Raw genomic sequence first — 13,412 nt, forward strand, 5'->3', positions numbered from 1 at the left:
TGCCTGGCCGCCTCCGGGTTTGTCATGCCTACGTCAGAGGGGGCGGTGCTATGCAAGCAGCGTCCTGACACGTAAGAGACCCACGCAATTTTTTTTTTTAAAGGAAGAAGTTTCTTTTCCAGAAGTTGGATGAAAACCCCTTGGAATTGATGCAGTTGCTCTGTAGCGTCTCTCCAACTTACAACAACCTGGAGGTTCCTTAAAAAACGCACCGGGACGCTCCGGTAGAGGAGCCGACGCAGCGACATGAGATTTCCAATCCTTGTTTCTGCCCTGCGGTCGATTGGCCCGGTGGTAATCGGCATTTCTTTAGGATTCACATTGAGTCTCCTCAGTGTAAACTGGACTCAAGAATTGTGTTATACGGACCAGGGTACCCCTGTGAGTCGTGATGAGCAGTCCAAAGGAGCCCGAAAAACCAATTCCATTTCACCCGTCCACGACGAGTTGGAAGAGGATTGGGAACCAAGAATAGTGCCGTATAAACAGGTTGAGCAGAGTAACCCAAAGAAAGTTGTCAGGTATGTAAAGTGACTGAAACCTTATGGCACACATCTCGTTATGTCTGGCTACAGCATTTACATTCACGGCCACATTAAGTACATGTTAATAAATCAAATCAGGGGAGGGCAAACTTTTATGCCGGTGTTTTTAGTCTCTTAAGATTTATGTCTTTATTTACAACGTCTCTTTAAACTGTTTTTCTGCATTTTGCATCATTGCCTAATTAATTAGTCTTTTCACCATCAGGAGTTTGGAGGTCAATGCAGATCAACAATTTTGCAAAAACGATCACCAAAACTATTTAATTAAAGCTACTGGGGGAAAACATCCAACTATAAATGCTGATAAACCCTGGATTATTAACGACGGAAGTGCAGAACATCCCTGGATGAACATGACCGTAATTACTGTCCTATTTTGCGGATCGAATCAATGATGTCATTGATCAGAAGCAAATTATAACATTACAAACTATCACCATTATGCGTTCATATCCGTGTTTAGTGATTAAAGGTATAAAAATGACTGTGTTGCAAGAAAAACAACAAAACACGAATTAATCCCCCTAAAAAAACAAAGCAAAAAAAATTAACCCCAAGAACTTAACTGCGAATCAATGTAACGTTTTTTGTTACCTTAGATAAGTTCAGGTATGTGCTGGTTCACCTCATCATTTTTGCAAAAAAGTTTTTTTCTTTTCTTCTTCTGTCTATCATCCTGGAAAGAATTACAAAGGATACATTGTCTACACCACCTTTCGCCCAACGACAGCTGGAATAGGCTCCGACTCATCCACAGCTCAAATGAAGACAATCACAATGAGTGTATAATTTATTGCCAATTTAGTTAGATTTCAGTTTCTACTTTCTTTGACAGGAAAAAGGTATCCAAGTAACTTACTTCATCATTCCCTAAGGACAGAGTATTATAAATACATTTTTGAATCAGCACTACCACGAAACCACACTACCAATGTAGACTTGATACAGAGCAGTCACACATTCCAATAAGGAAACTTTTAAACTACATGCTGTACTCATGCTGTGCTGACATATTCAAATATGTCCACATTTTCCTGGACTCGTTCCTGTTTAAATATTAGCCCTCACCCCCCAAGAGACTTAAATATCGAACCCCTAAATTTCATTTAAAAAAAGAAATGCTCTCCAACAGAGGTGAGTTTTGTTGTGATGAACTGATGTTTACTTTCCAAAAAAGTTCTTAGTTTTAGTATTATGTTGTGACTTTCAATTTGTTCCATCAGGTACAAATCTATGGTCTTTGAATGAAGTTTTGGATCAAGGAAATTATAAATAAATAGGTCAGGGATTCATCTGAAGATTACTGGACGTCATCATGTGTCGCTTAATCATATGTAATCACAGGCTTAAAAATAAACGCATACTCCTTTCGCAGATGTTGCAATTGCTTGGTCTTTCAAACAGTCACGTTACTTATTTGACACAACTAAAATCACCTTGAATCATGGTATGGTACCATTTTGACATTATACTGCCCTCTGCTGTTCACTGGATTGACATCAAAGTGCCCTTGGACTCAAAAACACGAATGTCGTGTGACCAAATTCAATAAAATAGTGAATTGTGACGTTTGAACTTGTTGTTTTTGTGTCTTTTTTTTTCAGGGCCAAATATATAAGTACAGAACTGGGGATTCGTGAGCCTCTGTTTGTCGGAGTCTTGACATCCAAAAACACCATCAATACCTTGGGTGTAGCTGTCAATCGCACCATCAGCCATCATCTGGACACCGTGGTCTTCTTCACCGGCACGTACAATCGTAAAGCCCCCCACGGAATGTTTGTAGTTTCACACGGAGACGAAAGACTGATCTGGAACATGTTTCAGACTATGAAGTACATTTACGAACATTATATCAACACGTATGACTGGTTTTACTTCGTCCAAGATGACGCTTACACCGAAGCCGACAGAATCAAAGATCTTGTTGGTCACCTGAGTATAAATGAAGACGTTTACATGGGCGGTCCAGAGGAGTTCATAGGCGGGGAGATGGAAGGGAGCTACTGTTACGGAGGCTTTGGCTACCTCTTGTCTCGAACTTTGCTGCTTCGACTTCAACCCTTCCTGGAAAATTGTAGAAACGATATTCTGAGCGCCAGGCCTGACGAGTGGCTCGGGAGATGCATCATCGACTACACGGCTACTAACTGTGTCAGCGACGTTCAGGTACGGAACAGAGTTTTTTTTTTTTTTTTGTTAAATAATTTTTGTTCTTAGCATCATGGCATTAGACAAGATGGGTTAAGAGTAAAGGCCTGACAGGCTATTTTTAGTTTTTTTTTTTCTGTGAACATGATCACTGGTTTCCATCTTTCTGTGAACCTTGTTGACATTTCTGAAGGTGTTTGTAGATTTTGATGGTCAAAGCTATCTACTCCGTCTCACTCTTGACTTCTCTCAATGCCGTTATAGAGCAAAGAATCTAAAATGTTGTAATCCTCCCCTTTAGCTATCATTGGCATTTCAGTCCTTTGTTGTTTTTGACCTTGCGTTTTACAAGGTAAATGCTCCATTATTTTGAAGACCCTGAAATGGTACATTTGAATCACTTCTTGATTATTTCATTTTCATTCTGGTGGTCTATAAAGGCAAACTTCTAAAATCATACTGCGATATCCTCCGCTATCCTTCACAGCGTGACATATTAAGTACAAGAGCTGGAGACAGTTTATAGTCTCTAAATAAGCTTGACGACTTGAAAGAAACCTGAATGATGGGAGAGCATCATTCAAAACAGCTGTTTCAATGTTATCTGAGTATTCCAAATGGTCGTGGCCTTGACCTGTGAGTCTGTACTTAAAAGTGAAAGGCACCGACTATATAAAGCTGTAATTACCATGCTTACATTTCGTCGGTATTTATCTTACCGAGTGGGTTACTAATACTCTCCTTTTTTTCCAACCGGAAGAAAAGAAATCGAGAGAAGGGAAGCATACTGTAAATCTCCTGCGGTTGACATCGTGTAATCGTAACATCCTTGGTGTTGAAGTTCAGACAGACGTGAAGTTGGGCGTGTTAAATGTCGTCACTGATGTAGAAGCGACATGCCATCATATTTGTTCCATTTTGAGCTCAGCTCATTTGGGATTTTTATCATCAATCATCCTGGAACATTCGGAGTACTGTAACAAGATTATGGGGTACTGTCAGGCGTGGTTCCCCAAGGCCTAACCCATATTCTTCCATAGCTGTGCGGGAACTATGACTAATGGACAGAATATAAATATTCGTATACTTCTTTTTTTTTTTAACCAGTACACCGAGCCAAAGCAAACCTAATTTTATGGAAATAAAAACAATTGGAACTTCCATAGAGGCTCTTACAATTTGGGAAGAGCAAGTCATGTAATATTGCCTGACAAAAATTGGTCATGTCTCGACCGGGAGAGACTTCCCTGCCCTGGTAACCTGAGTTTTAATTCTTAACTCTTTTAATAGCCTGATAAATTGGATTCACTTTTTTAATCACTCAAGCTCCTTAGGTGGTTACTTTGTTTACATCTTAAATGCCATCATCTTAGGTTGTTGTTTTATTGACTTAATTCTGACCCCTTTGAATTCCCAATTCATAGCTGAAACTGATATTTGAATGATTTAAAATACAAAACAAAAGCAAGACGGAATGTGTCTTTCAAAGCTGTTCCTGCCATGTCGAATTTGAGCTCCTCTTTGTTCTACCTTAGGGGCTCCACTACCACCATTATCAGTTGGAGAAAAACTCCGATCCAAGCAAAGAGCAGAGTGAGCAGTTTCGAATAGCTCTGACTGTCCATCCAGTGTCTGACCCTGAAGAGATGTACCGTCTGCACAGACACTTCACGGAGATTGAACTGCAGAAGACTTACGATGAGATTGCTAAGCTCCAGGTAAGCTGATTTCCAAGTGTCACAAATCACCTGTTCTCTCCGAGCTAGATTCTCAAACTTGCGCTCAAGCAGCGGCAATGTGACATTGATGGTGCGGTGGCTCCACTTGTCGTTCCACAGGCAGAAATCAAAAATGTCAGCGCTGACGCTTTTGACGGCAACCGGAGTGCACAGTGGCCAATAGGAATCAACCCACCTTTTGAACCAAAGTCTCGCTACGAGGTTATAAAATGGGACTACTTCACCGAAGATGACATTTATTCATGCATCGACGGATCCCCGAAGTGCGATCTGCATGGCATCGACCGCTTGGATGTGGCTGATGTCATCGACGTAGCTGTCAAGGAGCTGAACAAGAAGTACAACCCAATTTTGCACCTGAAGAAGCAGCGCCTGATTAACGGCTACAGACGCTTCGACCCTACCAGAGGCATGGAGTACACGTTGGATTTACAACTGGAGGCGGTCACCCGCAAAGGTCACAGTCGTTCTATCACCAAGCGTGTTCATCTGGTTCGACCTTTGAGCCAGGTGGAGATCATTCCCATGCCGTACGTCACGGAAGGTACGAGGGTTCACGCCATCATACCGATGACCGCGGTGGATCGGGACTATGTGGAGCAGTTCTTAAAAGTCTTTGCCGCCAATGCTTTTGAAACGAGTGAAAACATCATCCTGACCTTTCTATTCATTTATGATCTGGTGGAGGCACAGCAAGTTAACCAGAATGACATATTTGCCAGCGTTAAGACTCAGATAAACCTCTATGAGCACAAATACCCTACAGTGAAAATCCCTTGGATAAGCGTCAAGACAGAAACGCCATCTCAGATCAAATTCATGGATATCATCTCCAAAAAACACCCAGTTGACACACTGTTCCTCCTAGCGAGCGTCAACACCAAAGTCAATTCAGAGTTTGTCAACCGCTGCCGCATGAATTCCATCAACAACTGGCAAGTCTTCTTCCCAATCCATTTCCAGGATTACAACCCTGACGTGGCCTATCACAACAAGCCACGCCCGGCCACCATCGACCTGCTGAAGGATTCGGGACATTTTGATCGCTGGTCATTCGACGAAGCTTGTTTTTACAACGCCGACTACATGGCGACGCGCACCAAAATGGTCGCAGATGTCCAAGAGAACGAGGATATCCTCGAGACGCTGGACATCTATGACATGTTTGTGAAATACTCGGGGTTGCACGTATTCAGGGCGGTAGAGCCGGCTTTACACCAGGGCTACCGCGACCTAACCTGCAACCCGCGGCTCAGCGAGGACATCTACCACAGGTGTGTTCAGAGCAACTTGGAAGGCGTGGGTTCTAGCTCCCAACTCGCAATGGTGCTGTTTGAACAAGAACAAAGCAACAGCACATGAGAGCCAAACCTCTTTGCTCACGCAGGGCGTGAAAAGCTATGTATCTTCAAATGGATGTTAGGACAAAACAATTTCTATGCGTCTGAATATAACGGCGACGCTGAACAAATGAATCACGTTTACAACACTATTAAGCACATCGAGCAATGCACCGAGAACAACTGAACTTAACTGGCTGCAATGAAAAAACTGCGCCCCCTGGTGTTCGGAAGATTTTTCATATATTGTCCCTGTTACGGTTTGGCACTGGCTTGCGAAATCTCACTTGCTACCTGAAAACTTTACTTTTGTTGTGAAAGATGAAGTTATACAACAGTGCATTTTCACCGCAAAAGGAATTTCCAACCGTCTGCCACTCATGAACACTCGTTGCACAACCCCTCAGTGGCATTCGGTCACGGTTGCTCGGTGGAGGGCAGGGAAGTAGCCAGAACCGAAGGACATGCATACCATTCACATTTAGCAATATTTGACCACTATGTTATGGAAGCAGGGTTTTTTACGATTGAGTGTGCCCAGTCGCACACCCTCATTCTCTGCACCTATATGTTTCCACAATAACCAGGATCTTGATCTTGGTTGTCCTATTAGGTCCTCTCTTTTTTGCACTAGGGGCCAGTCTGCAATTGTTTGTGATAGACAGAGCATGGCTGCTTTGGTATAAGTTTTCGTGTTGGTCAGTCCGAGTTAACCAAATAAGATATTTAAAAGTGGTTTGCACTGTAACAGTCTTCAGGCCTACACCGTCACTGACCAAAAACACAAACATTGTTTTCGTAAACACAGTCCTTTGCAAGATGAACGGTGTAGACAGTTACCTTCTCTTCTTCGTCTGTAGTTATGCATCAAAATTGCTGTAATTGTGCCTTGAAACTGATTTTTCCAACAGATGGTTCTTTTTAAAGTCGTATTTATGTTACATAATAGTTTTGCCATTCAGGTGCTGAAGTTGTGTTTTTCATCAGTCTTTCGATTCGGTACGCCACACTTAGCCGATGCTTGAAGCTGAGTCGGGATGTTGCAAGACTTTTTGAGGCCCATTTGGGCGCAAGCGCCTCTCCACAAGTTATGTATGTGCCTCAAACCACGGACTGGAGCATTTCCTGCCTGTCTTTGGTATGTATATAGGGGCGTGTGTACATTTGACTCTATATGACTAAAGATGTGCTCACAGGAAGCCTGAGATTTTCTGGATGTAGTAGAAATTTTTCATGCCAGCATTGTTTGACAACATGTGTTTATGCGGTCTGCGAGGACTAATATTTGAACTCGCCAAGGTTTTAATAAGTCCAATTTTCAGTTCCACTATTCATTGAAGTTCTCGCGTATCGTTGTCCTCTTTTGTTATAGTTACATTTAAAGTAGGCGCAAAGTTTTAATAGAACAATTTTACTGCAACGGTATTGGAATGGTAGCAATAGACGCAGGAACGTTTTTTTTTCCTTTTAAATAAAGAAGTTACTTAAAAAGTGCAATATTGCTGCTATCGCCACTGTTGAGTTACCAGATGGAAAACATTGGCATTTACTTGATATTACCAAATGGTACTTTTTTTTTTTTTTTTCCTCCACCCTCATCGAATCAAAGAATCAGGTACAAGGGATTCAAAGTAATCCATGCTTGGCAAGTTTTTCAAGATTGCTCTAAATTCAATGACTTGATCTACTTGTGCAAGTTTGTGTGCAGATGATGCCCCACAGCATGCGTCTGGAGATCGGCCAATTATTAATTAGATGGCTTCTACTCAGTTGGAAATGCTGCAAGAAGGCCAAGAGCTAGAAATATAAGCACGTTTTTTTTTTTTCTTCCTTACTGTGATTCATGCAATGATTCATTCACAATAATAATCCCACACATTACGATGTATGACTACGATGATTTAGGTTGATCTTTTAAAACTGTTTTGCTGTATTTTTCTTTGAACTATTATATTTTACAGACCATGGGGTCATTTTACTGTTTTTTTTTTTTGACAAGCACAATGTTTTTATCAAGACAATGCTCTGCTGAATGTTTTCCCACAAAGAGCATGAAACAGTGAACCAATATTTGTTAACCTTCCCAAAACCACTGTGAATTTTGGCTACAACAAAATGATCTGTGTGTGTGTTCACCAAAGCCAACAAAGTCGGACTACGTTGAACTATGCTGTAGACTGTTTTGTCATAACGCACTAATTTTTTTTAGACACTTTTTTAAAGCCTTTGTAGTTCCATCCATCACTTCACATTATCCGATGATGAACACTCCCTTGTTGTCATTTGTTATTATTATTGTGGCATTTGGCCTCGATGACCATTTAAATATTCCTTTTGTTTTCTGTTACGTAATATGTCCAATACCATGTGTTGTTGTTTTTTTTTTTTTTTTTTTTTTCATCTAGATTATTGGAACCAAATGTGTTTGATTTTTACTGGTACCAATCTAACCAAAGCAAGTGAAACAAGATGCGTTTTTCAACATGTGCTGTAATCACCAATCAAATGTGAAATGTATTTTTCTCTTTTTTAAATTAAATAAAACGTGTTTTATGATTAAGTCAATGTTTATATTTTCAGTGTCTTCAACAATGAAAACATCTTTATAAATGGTGAAATCTAGTTTGTCCTTTAGGTGTCAGCAGAAGAGCGCACTACTGGTACAAAGTAGCTGTTGTGAGTAATATAAATTCTGGTCAATATTTCAAGCACAATTACTTTTTATTGGGTGTCTTGACAAGTTCTATACCATTAGCAATCCTGATCTTGTCAGACCTGAAGCACTTTTTGTCTGGCTTGGGTAAAAGTAGGGAAACTACTGCAATCGTAATTATAGTTTTAGTTATGTCAAGGGTCCATATGTACTCTCCTGAGGCATGTCGTATAAACCACATAATTACAGAGCAGCTGGGACTTAATTGCAAGCCATCATTTTGTACTTGGTTTTATGCACTTTCTCCTCCCACACAGAAGCATATTTGCCTCAAATCATCCAGGAACTGATTTAGTTTTCCCTGACAGTTTGAGTCCATGTCAAGGTTCTGTCAAAGTCACGACATTGAACAGAAGAATTGTTAGGAGATAACCAAATGATTTTTGACACTAAAAGCCAACTGATGTGTGTGGGTGTCACCTTTAACTTCCTTATTGGCTTGCGGCCATTCATTATATATACATAACTGTATCTTGTTATGCTTTCCAAGTTAAACTTCAAAAACAGAAAGTCATGGTTCTGATGTTTCGCATACCAGTTTTGGTTCCTCCAATTTGCATGTTTTTAACCGGTACTCAAGACTTTCTCCTGCATGCCAAAAATATCCGTCAGACTCTAAACCGGTGGTATAAATCTTAAAGGGCCGCAAAGATTTTTAAGATTTATATAGGTTGGTCAGTCTATATGTGATTTAACGAGACGTTGTGGCTAAAATGTAATCACTAAATGCCACCGTGTGACTAAGAATTGCCGAGAAAGTAAACTCCTAAGGGTCTCGGGGGAATCCCAAGAATGCAGGCCGCATGCTGTTCAGTCTGCTGCGGTGCAAGCTTGAGACCCGATAGCGTGCCCGGCCGGCGGCACCCCGCACGGCTTACGTGCACACGTGACGCCTCCTGGCCCATATCTGCATTTGAAAACAAGCTTCTTAATCACTAGCCTGTGCGAGTCATGCAGATTATATTCCAAATGGGCCTCGGATATGGACGGTGTGAAGAAAGACAAAAACAAAAGCGCCTTCGTTCCCATTTAGGTATATTCGGCAATAAAAAAATGTCCCGTATTCTTCTCGACACGCCAGGCCCTGGTGCGACTTGTCCGAGAGCGCCCGCTATTATTGATGACAGAGGACAGGATTGTTATGCATGGCCTTGTGTGGGATGCCATCGGAGAGCGCGATTGGGAACCTTTTGAAAATGTCAGTGACACATGATTATGAATATTAAACAGTCATATACAGCCCGTGATTACTTGACAGGAATAGGGGAGTTGACAGATGGCGCTGTGCGGTCACACATGGTGAATATCCAAGTTGCTAAATGTTGTATTCTTCACCGTGGGCCGCAATATTTTGTCTGTGCACAAGATTGGCATCTAATTATACACCATTCATATTCTACCACACATATACAGAGAACTTACCAATCTTTATTCAAAAACTGGACACAATTTAACTTTGTTGTATTACCTCACCATACTGATTAAACACTTAAAGTTTCATTAAATGTGAAAAAGGGATTAATATTAACAAAAAAAAGATTACAGTATGCTTTTTGTATAAAGTCTAATGATGAGGGCAAAAGAGTGAGAAACTACTTAAAAATCCCTATTAACCCCGAGATCTCTGAAGCTAAACTGATTAGTTTGAAGTTTGAATCGCTAAAGTTCATTTTAAGGGCTTGATGTCATCAGCGTTATCTCATCTGCTTGGAAAATGCTCAGAGACAACAATCCAGAATGTTAAACCTGTTTCATATTTCTGATCACAAAAATGTACGTGCTTTGGTTCTTAGAGCGACGTTCTAGTTTGACACTAGTGAAAAAGAGACGCTACCCAAATTGTTTATTCACTGTCAAACATAAACTGACTAAAACCCTTGGAAAAATTAGTAACATATTTATTTATGTGCTGTACTCAAATTAGCGTAAATAAATTTTAATACAGAAATGATCTTAAGTGTGCAGTCTTCAAATTACCGTAATTAAATTAGATTACAGAAACATTTATTACAAGCTTCCAGTACTCAAATTGGTTAAATTCTGATACAAAGCAATGCAGAGCTCTCTCTGAAGGTCACAATGATTGTCATTGGCGCTCCACATCAACATTGATCAGATCCCCCAAAAAAACTTACCGTTACTGCTGCTTCAAAAAAAAAAAAGTTGATCCTCAATCATCTTTTTCTCAATCATGTAAAATGTGCTCATTAAAGATGTACACACATACACCCTCAGTTCATTCCTTGAAATTTGCTGGACTTTTTTTAGATAGGTCAGGTAAGAATGTAGAGTGGAACCTCTAAAGGTTGAACATAATTCAGGTTTCCGTAATTTTTTAAGATTCCAATGCCGCACCAGTATAAGAAGAAGCCTAATATGAATAATGGTAAATACCAAACCAATAATTTGATGATAAATGTTTTTTTTTAATGTTGACAACACTGATGCAGCAAAATTTTACTTTTGTGTTGCAAATATAAAAAGAACATTTCTGCTTGTGCTTGAGAGGCGAGTCTCTTCACATAAAAACGGAACCGACCGATTTTTACGTACATTCTGTCTGCCAGCGATGCTCCGTCTTCTGTTACAATCGGTTCCATTTCCAGTTTGATGGTCACTGCTGTTTTGTTTGACTTTGGTCGTTTGAATCCCCAATCTTACAACTTCAGGGGGCTCTTCCACTTTTGAGGTTCCACTATACATGTGCGTGTAGAAAACAAAACGTAGAGGGGAAATAATGTCCACAATCCATAGTCATTGTTCTTACCTGTACAAATGTATTGATATTTTTCTTCATCAGTAGATTTTCAGTGTACAGCAATTGCTACAATCATGATCGCATAGAAAATTATTCCTCTAAAATGTATAAATAACAAAAGAATTACTTAAGTTATATAGTAATGCATTATAAACAACAACCATTAAAACAGAATCTCTCTCGTTATTGTTTTTTTTTTTTTTTACAATGTTAATGTTACAATGTACAATGCTACTCGCTAACACCTTTGCCACAAATAAACTATGTGTAATGATGTGGAAAGATGCCACTTCAATTTTAAAGAAAGAAAAATCAGTTCCACTTTGATAACCTCTTTGAATTACTTTAACACAAAAGAGCTTTGTTTACTTTAGAGTTCATCTTGTATACAATATAGAACATATAGTATCTCTTTAAATGATTAGATATTTCATAATGTTTCAATGACTTGATGCAGCAATAGGCTACAGTGTGTACTCCATGAAGGGGCAATAGCTTAAGGAAAAAAAAAAACCATCAAGATGGCTTCAACACAAAATAAAAAAAATAAAATAAATCATACTGTCCTTTTTGGGGAGTATATAAACGGCATCAAGTGGTCATGCTCGTTTCCTTCCGGGAAAGGAAACACGCACCGTCAACACAAAGTGCCTGACTTCTCACTTGAAGCAAGACAAAGTTAAAGGGGTTCCACCCATCCTGATAAAACAAAACAAGCAAACAAAACGCAGTGTCCATTTTGTGCCTACTTACGGTACATACAAGTGCTTTGTTAGCATCACAAGTTTGGTGTTGGACTTTGGCTGGAGCTTTTCACTGATGGCAGCAAAGAACTGGCGCTTTAATGCAGAAGGTCTCTCCTCCAACAAACACTGCTTTTTTCGCCCTCCGGTTGTCAATGCAAAGAAAATTACGGAAAGGATGGTTGGATCTAGCACGTGAAGTCCTCAAATGGTCCGTGATGTCCGGTGTGATGATGGTGAGGATGGTGGTGATGATTGGGTAGCATCGTGTTGGCGTACGCCCCTTCTGGGTGATTCCGCGTCACGGCGTTGGGCTCCTGTTAAAAAACACAGAAAATAACTTAAATCACAATTAATTCTGGCTTCATTCTGTTTGTACCTCCCAGTTACAAGCAAATATTTTATCCTGTGTGAAAAGAGCTAATATTACTGCCGCTTATGGGGTCACGTGAAAAACTCTTCTTTTTTGTGTCTGCATGGCTGTGTTCGTCCCAAAACTTTTGTCCAAGTCCCGACAACATCACATCCGCTAATTTGCATTAAAAAAAAAATCAATAACGCTTGTTTTTTTCCCCATGCAAAGTTAATTATATTACAGAAGAGAATGGAGCACTGCATAAATTTAGGAATCGATTAATTTAATGATGACTGAAAAAAGCAATCACCTGGGAAAGGGCGCCACAAACAATTAAAAAAAGCTGAATTGAACCAGGAAAGGACAAAAGAAGAAACACAAATAATACTGTATATAAAAAAAAAAACTGATGTGGGCAAATGTACTGGTTCTCATCACTGGAACTGAGAACTTACTCTCGAGCCATTTAAGAAACATCCAAATAAAAATGTTGCAATAAACAAGTTCAGCCCCTGAGCAAATGATCGTAATGAATGAAGAGCATTGCATATTGTTAGTTCAGAAGTGGAAAAGTAAGATTTCCCCATCTAGGCCCGTTTCCTAATAGAATCATCGTGCCACGGGGAAGGAAGTAGATACGACATGAAAAGAAGCGCAGCGGTACAGAATGTGCCGGACCTCTGTTTTCATCTCTTCCAGGCCCACTGTTGCAACAGTAGCAGGCTGCGGTTGCGGCTTGCTTTTCTTTTCCTCTTTTTGTGGCCTCAGTACACGTTGTAGCCGCTGCTTGAAGACCTGCATGAAAACAGCAAACACAAAAAGAACTGAGATGAGAAGAGCGCATGCAAGAAATTAAGAAAAAACTGAGATGATGACACTAATACCCAAGTAGAAAGTAAGTAGCTATTTTCCATCCATAATCCATCCATCTATTTTCTATAGTGCTTGTAGCTGTTGTGTTTCAGACATTTGTCTCTGGAACGACTCTTACTGCTTACATGGTCCAAATATCTGATTTTGACATGCTGGATATGCAACGCGAGCGTCTGGGGGCCCGATATGCTCATT

General features: G+C 40.1%; 2 protein-coding genes across 2 annotated transcripts in view; one reads left to right on the forward strand and one right to left on the reverse strand.

Moving 5' to 3' along the window:
- The first annotated feature begins 42 nt into the window (after nucleotides 1-42).
- chpfa (chondroitin polymerizing factor a) lies at nucleotides 43-8,335 on the forward strand. Its single transcript, XM_088383270.1, has 4 exons — nucleotides 43-521; nucleotides 2,150-2,714; nucleotides 4,232-4,414; nucleotides 4,535-8,335. The coding sequence occupies exons 1-4, from the start codon at nucleotides 247-249 to the stop codon at nucleotides 5,795-5,797; spliced, it is 2,286 nt and encodes a 761-aa protein (XP_088239396.1). The 5' UTR covers nucleotides 43-246; the 3' UTR covers nucleotides 5,798-8,335.
- A 2,906-nt stretch (nucleotides 8,336-11,241) lies between these two features.
- Nucleotides 11,242-13,412, reverse strand: part of asic4a (acid sensing ion channel subunit family member 4a) — a 63,848-nt gene continuing 61,677 nt past the window's right edge. The window contains exons 10-11 of the mRNA XM_088383569.1: nucleotides 13,023-13,139; nucleotides 11,242-12,306 (exon numbers count right to left, since the gene is read on the reverse strand). Coding sequence (XP_088239695.1) covers nucleotides 12,178-12,306; nucleotides 13,023-13,139 — 246 coding nt within the window. The 3' untranslated portion in view covers nucleotides 11,242-12,177. The remainder of the gene's footprint in view (nucleotides 12,307-13,022; nucleotides 13,140-13,412) is intronic.

This window comes from Syngnathus floridae, chromosome 8, assembly GCF_059516105.1.
Source record: "Syngnathus floridae isolate MCC-2025c chromosome 8, RoL_Sflo_1.0, whole genome shotgun sequence".
Taxonomy (NCBI): Eukaryota; Metazoa; Chordata; class Actinopteri; order Syngnathiformes; family Syngnathidae; genus Syngnathus; species Syngnathus floridae.